At 36.8% G+C, this 6,927-nt stretch overlaps 1 protein-coding gene across 1 annotated transcript; it reads left to right on the top strand.

Annotated features, from left to right (window-relative positions):
* On the top strand, window positions 1-6,727 carry cpb1 (carboxypeptidase B1 (tissue)). The gene is made up of 11 exons (XM_084102334.1): window positions 1-152; window positions 254-329; window positions 2,028-2,152; window positions 2,335-2,434; window positions 2,522-2,623; window positions 3,340-3,444; window positions 3,525-3,635; window positions 4,554-4,644; window positions 5,095-5,297; window positions 5,415-5,499; window positions 6,382-6,727. The coding sequence occupies exons 1-11, from the start codon at window positions 88-90 to the stop codon at window positions 6,567-6,569; spliced, it is 1,251 nt and encodes a 416-aa protein (XP_083958460.1). The 5' UTR covers window positions 1-87; the 3' UTR covers window positions 6,570-6,727.
* Window positions 6,728-6,927: the final 200 nt, after the last annotated feature.

Genomic DNA, 6,927 nt, shown 5'->3' with positions numbered 1-6,927 from the left:
CATTCTGGAGGTCAGTTTTGGGCGGTCCTTGATGGCCTGACATTATAAAAAGAGATCTGTGTGCGGAGCAAAAAATCACACAGCAAAATGAAGATCCTTTTGCTCTTGGGATTGGTGGCTGTCGCTCTCTGTGAGCCAACCAGATTTGTGGGGTAAATTCTTGAACATTTTTCTCTGTTGAACCAAAAAAGATTACACTATGTGGAGCTAATATCCAAGATGGTAAAGAATATCTCTCTCCACACTTTTCTAGCGATAAAGTCATCCGTCTGACACCTGCAAATGATGAACAAGTGACAATCATCAAGGAACTGGGACAAAAAGTCCAGGTAAAATGTAAACTCTTATTTATTATAGAAAATACTGTTTCTTTTATTAGATTTATTAATATTTTGCACAGACGCCCTGAACAGCAAGATTAAAACAAATCTCTGTACATTTTTTACCTTTTTGTCCTTAAAAAAAATTACCATGTGGGACCAATCTTGGCCACCAGGTGGCACTATCAGCAAGCACAAAATCTAATGCTTAAAGGAGAACTCCGGTCAATTTTAACATTGAGCAAATTTTTTTTGTAAATTTGGAGTGCTGTCAGTACAGAGAACAACGACAAAAATCGGTGTTGCCTACACCGTGTTATCCTCTTTTTAAAATTTGCACCCTGTTGACTTCAATGGGGCAAGTTTTAAACCTGCTTTTAGCCTCTTAACGTCCTTGATGTGTCATTACAAGTGCCCAGCCATGTGAGTGATTCCTTCAGAGTGAACACGGTGAATCTGACTGCAGTAGATGTGAAAGATATGAATAAAAATGAAGTTAATTCAGCCAGCGCTCATACCTGTATTCATTTCCTGTTTTCGGTCGAAGTCCACAGTAGTCGATTGTCGAGTTCTCCACTGTTGCTTAGTTACCTATGATCACGTGCGTGAACTCGACAATCGACTACTGTGGACTTCGACCGAAAACAGGATGTAAATACAGGTATGAGCGCTGGCCGAGTTAACTTAATTTTTATTCATATCTTTCACATCTACTGCAGTCAGATTCACCGTGTTCACTCTGAAGGAATCACTCACATGGCTGTGCACTTGTAATGACACATCAAGGATGTTAAGAGGCTAAAAGCAGGTTTAAAACTTGCCCCATTGAAGTCAACAGGGTGCAAATTTTAAAAAGAGGATAACACGGTGTAGGCAACACCGATTTTTGTCGTTGTTCTCTGTATTGACAGCACTCCAAATTTACAAAAAAAATGACCGGAGTTCTCCTTTAAAAGGTGAATTTCTGTTACTTTAGCTATTGATTTATTGTTGAATAATATAACTACAAGAACTGTTTGCAAATCTAAATCAAGATTTGCAACTACATGTTAACTTATTCTACTTACCCGAACCCTAACCTAACAGTCTACTAATACTCTGACTGGTAGTTGACATGTAGTTGCAAAGTTACTTGTAGTCACTAGAATGTCTATTAGGGGACCATATTAAAGCATAACCAGATTTTTTTTTTTAAATAAAAAATATAAGGCACAAACATAATTTATTCATCTTGCGGTGGCTTCTGGAATTTTGAGATCTACAGACAAAAATCTATTGATTGTAAAGTCATCTATGGCCTTTTTGATACTACAGACGATAACCAACCATTGTCACAATATGGCAGCAATTTACTTTACTGAAAAAAAAAGAGCATGCAGAATGATCCGAGATCCATGCATGTAGCAAGTGCCCATTAGGGTGAATTCAGGCTGATTGGGACACTTTTTTCCAGTCATCTCAATGGCAAAAAGTGTTCCAATCAACCTGAATTCACCCCTATACAATTTAAACAAAAATATCTGGACAATAAATGCCACATTAAACCAAGTATTACTGAGAAATGTTTAATACAATGCGCTTTTTGAGACATTGCTTGAAATCTTGAATGATTTTCATGAAATCATCAATGACTCTAGTAGTTGGATTTCATCAAGGCACATGGTTGTACATCCAGATTTTGAGTAAGTGTACATGCTGCACCCTCAGGTGGATTTCTGGAAGCCCGACAGTCCTGACCTCGTGACCATTGGCATGAAGGTTGACATTCATGTTCCCGCAGCCCAGCTTGACATGGTCTTCACCATTTTACAGCAGAGTGACATGGAAGCTAAGTAAGTATTTGACAAACATGTAAGTTGCCTTAGACTTTGAAATTAACAACACAGCTTCATACGATACAATGGCATGGTAGTCCAAACGTACTATACTTCAAAGAAAGCCAAGGTAAATTTCCCCTCTCAAAATAAGGTAGTTTTTGATATTCTTGGGATTTATTAGCTGGTGGTCTTTGCAGGGTCATGTTTGAAAATCTTCAGGAGGCTATGGAGGATCAGTTGGACAACAAGAGGGTGACGAAAGCCCATGACTACACAAAGTACAACGACTGGGCGACGGTATGACCCAGTGCACTCATAATTCCCCTTAAACTTTTTTTTTTGCTCCATTCCAGGTGTGTAATTAGTTTTTTTACTCACCTTCAGATTAATGATTGGGCAATCTCCATCAGCTCTGCCAATCCTAGCCTGATCAGCAGACAGGTGATCGGGAACACTTATGAGGGACGCCCCATGCACCTTCTTACGGTAAAGTCCTGGATCACTTTACAAAACTCTTGTGAAAAAGTAGTACACTTAAGATTCTTTTAAAAATAATACTTATTATGGAAATAATATACTTTCAAATAATACACATAAGTGTGAACTGAATGCAATGTTTGCATATTAATTGCATGCAAATGTATTATAAATATATTAAATGCAATGTCCAAATGCTGACCTTTAGAGTGCTTTTTTTACCCAGTTAAGTAGGATTTAGATATTTATATGTAGTTTCTATAGGTATTTTCATAGTAACTTCTACTGTCTGTGAATATGATTAAAGTGTACTGCCGAATGTCCTGACTAGCATTTATAGTAAATTAAAATATACTTTAATGTCATCTCTTGTGTCAAATTGTATGTAATGTATTTAAATTTGTACACATTTGTAACAATGAAGTTGCAGTTTAGTACATTTAAAATAGCTTATATCAAACACAATACAGTTTAAACTATTATCAAGTTCTTTACATGCGATTATGTTTGTCAATGCATCAAAACAAGTGTACTTTTTAAGATTTAAAGTACACATTCGGTACAATTAAGTGCACTTCTTTTTCACAAGGGTATGATCAAGTTTTGACAACAATTCAACAATTTTGAGATTACCTGTATTGAGTACAATATGAAAACATTGTTAAACTCAATACTAAATATGGTTAGTTTTAACAATAAAAACACTTGACATTTTTCTCTTCCAGATTGGAAAGAAGACAGGCTCTGCTAAGCCAGCTGTCTTCATGGACTGTGGCTTTCACGCCAGAGAATGGATCACTCATGCTTTCTGCCAGTGGTTCGTGAACGAGGTACAGGATTAACCATTTGTTTTTGAATTAATGTCTTTCAAGAGATCTGTGAATCTAAACTTAATTTTACTCATGGTCAGGCTGTGTCCACCTATGGAAGTGATCCTGAGATGACCAACCTTCTCGATAGAATGGACTTCCTTGTTCTGCCTGTCTTCAACATTGATGGCTATGAATACACCTGGTCCAATGTAGGTTCATAACATTTGTGTTACCGACACATATTATTAATATTGTGCAGTAAATTGATATATGCTCTGGCATTACAAGACAAAAGTTACTGAATGTATGTCTTTTAAAAAATTATCATTAAAATCAGTTTTTCTTTAGCCAGCGTTAGCATTTCTGTTTTTCCTGTATTATGCAATATGGAGTTTGACTTTTCACTACCTATTATTTTTCACTATCTATCAATCAGCATGATCATCTCTTTAGTGTTATGTAAATTACACAAACAGTAGTCATTGTGAATTAATTTCCTTACCTGTCCAACACAAAAGATGCAACTCGGGCATCATTACTCAGGATTTTACACCCCACGCGGTGCTTTTTTGCACTTTTGTTTTATGAAGTTGTGTTCCAAATTTGAGCATGACATCTCAAAAAATTTGCTTTCAGTAAGATTTTGTTTGGGCACAGTACCAAAAGTTTGCATTAGAATAAATTATAATTTCCAATGTGGTCATTTTTAACCGCGAGTACAAGTGTGACTATTTTTTTCAGTACCATTTAACCTTTTCGAGTCATGTCCATTATTTGTATTTATTGTGTGTATGTGTGTGTGTGTTCACATAGCAAGTGTCAAATCCTTTAACAAGTTGCGTACCAGTAATTCACCTTTACAAGCTTGTAGAAAAAATATAAATTATCCATACTTCAATTGGTATTATTTCATATTTTTATTATTTATTTTTATTCCTTTCAATTAATTCTATAATATGGGGGCGAAGTAATATTAAAGAAACAGTGGGTCTGCCCAAACACAGAGTGTGCATTGATTTAGGAGATGTGCTGATTTTTATTTATATATATATATATATATATATGAAGAGTGAAAAATAATGAAAATAATGATCTGAATTTTCTTTTTCTTTTTTTTGATCATATAGAACAGGATGTGGAGAAAGACTCGATCCAAGAACAGTGGCACCAGCTGTATCGGTACTGACCCCAACAGAAACTTTAATGCTGGATGGTGCAGTGAGTACATGCTTCCTATTAAAGCTATTGTGATTAACTAATAGTATACTAGAAATCAAGTCAAGTGTCCACATGACATTGCTTAACAAGCCTAACGGGCAAGGCTTCATTGGTCTACCATTTTCACCACAAAGAACATGCAGCTTGACCACCAGCTAAAGGTTTGTTGGTGAAAAACAATGCTATGCCAGCCAGACCTGCACCAAACCACACTGGTCTAAGATGGCTTGGGACGAGATAGAAATTAGTCCTAAACAGAAGAGCAGACAAAAACCTGACAAAGATCTTGAAATAAAACATCTGAACGATGTCTTGATGCGTGGTAACCGTAGTATAAGCAGAATAATTGACTCGATTAAATGAAACCACCTCGGGTGATCATTATTTTTCTAATAATTCCACGGCCGTTGTCAATTATTCCTTACACAATGTATGCCGTTATCGTTCCAGCCACTGGAGCTTCCAGCAACCCTTGCAGCGAGACCTACTGTGGAAGCAGCCCAGAGTCTGAGATTGAGTCCAAGAATCTGGCCAACTTTATCCGCACCAACAAGTCTATCATCAAGGCCTACCTGACTGTCCACTCATATTCCCAGCTGCTCCTCTTCCCCTATTCCTACAAATATGGCCTGGCTGCTGACCACTCAGAGCTGGTACCTGTTCAAAAACACATACACACTACAAAAATGTCCATTATATTTTCATATAATGTGAGAATTTGTTTGACTGACCTGAGCTTTAAATTAACTGAGCCTTTTCTTTCCTGGTAGCTGAGTGTGTCTCAGGGAGCTATTGCAGCTTTGCGCACCCTGTACGGAACCAAATACACTAGCGGCCCTGGTGCTACGACCATCTGTGAGTATAAAGAGTCCAAGATAAAAGCTCTGATCCAAAACCTATGAAGTGAGCTGCCTGCTTCCATCTAGGCATCTATCTAACACAAATGATATGAATGTACATTGGTCTAGGCATCTTCTAACTTGAAAGGAACCTCACAATTCACAGTTGATTCCAAAAAAAGATGTTAGCATGTTGCTAAGCTAAGAATGCTAAGCTAGGATTTTCCAATTGGCTTTTGGATCATTGCAGAAAATAAGCTATGTGACCAACATAAGTTTATGATTCTTTATGTTTATGATATATATATATATATATATATATATATATATATTAAAATTAAACAAGCTATATTATTTTTAACTTAACTTAACTTTTTATGAACATTTTATATTATTATACCTATACATTATAGTAAAGTATAAAAACATACTCATGGTGTAGCCTACAATCTGCGAGTGCTATTTACATGTACAGTTTGACATGTATGTTTTCATTGTTTCAGATCAGGAACCATTTTGCAGGTAGTGAGCCGATTTTTGGGTTTCACTTTATTTTGATGGTCCCTTAAAAACATTCTGTTGACTAAGTAACGTTGCACGTACATGTCTACTAACTCTCATTAGAGTGTTAGTAGAGTAAGACTGGTAAGGTTAGGGTTAGAACAAGTTGACATGTAGTTGCAAAGTTACATATAGTCAGTAGAATGTCTGACCATCACAATAAAGTGTTAGCAGATATTAAGTTGACAGTCTACTGATACTCTGAGAGTTAGTTGACATGTAGTTGCAAAGTGACTTACAGTATAGTCAACAGAATGTTCAAAAGGGACCATCAAAATAAAGTGTTACGGATTTTTGCTGACGTGTGCTTCCCTAAACATGAGCTTTGTCGTTGCAGACCCAGCTGCTGGTGGCTCTGATGACTGGGCTTATGACCTGGGTGTGAAGTATTCATACACCTTTGAGCTGCGCGACGAAGGACGTTACGGGTTCCTGCTGCCCGAGTCCCAGATCAAGCCCACTTGTGAGGAGACCATGCTGGCTGTCAAATACATCGCTAGCCATGTGCTCAACAACCTGTACTGAGAGGGAACTGTCTGGTAGAAAGCCTTGTGAATACATCAGGGTTTGTTTCTTATAAAATGGAACGTGGCTGTGCATTCTGTGACATCAAATCATTGCAAATCTCAAAATATCATGATCAGTAAAGCAATAAAACACAAAAGTCTGTTTGTTGAATAATATTTAATACAAAGTACAATATGATGGGTACATTCATTAGATAGAAGCAGTTAACAGCTATTTATACCATCCAAAATAAACAGTGCATGGCGCCAAAGAGTATATATATAAAATAAAGTCGCATTTGCAAACAAACGAGGCTTGATATTTTGGCAGAAATAACTTGGTTATTTTTAGTGGATGTATGAAGTCAGTTCCCCTC

This window comes from Abramis brama (genome assembly GCF_963993115.1).
Source record: "Abramis brama genome assembly, chromosome: 24".
In the NCBI taxonomy this organism is placed as follows: Eukaryota; Metazoa; Chordata; class Actinopteri; order Cypriniformes; family Leuciscidae; genus Abramis; species Abramis brama.
The sequence above is the reverse complement of the archived record's forward strand: the minus strand, read 5'-3'. Positions and strand labels throughout refer to the sequence as shown.

Excerpts from the sequence above, each read along its gene's own strand:
- cpb1 (XM_084102334.1), top strand. The coding sequence starts at position 88 with ATGAAGATCCTTTTGCTCTTGGGATTGGTGGCTGTCGCTCTCTGTGAG. Across the intron at positions 3,445-3,524 it reads GCCAGTGGTTCGTGAACGAG|GCTGTGTCCACCTATGGAAG; the intron begins GTACAGGATTAA and ends ACTCATGGTCAG. Across the intron at positions 5,500-6,381 it reads CCCTGGTGCTACGACCATCT|ACCCAGCTGCTGGTGGCTCT; the intron begins GTGAGTATAAAG and ends TTGTCGTTGCAG.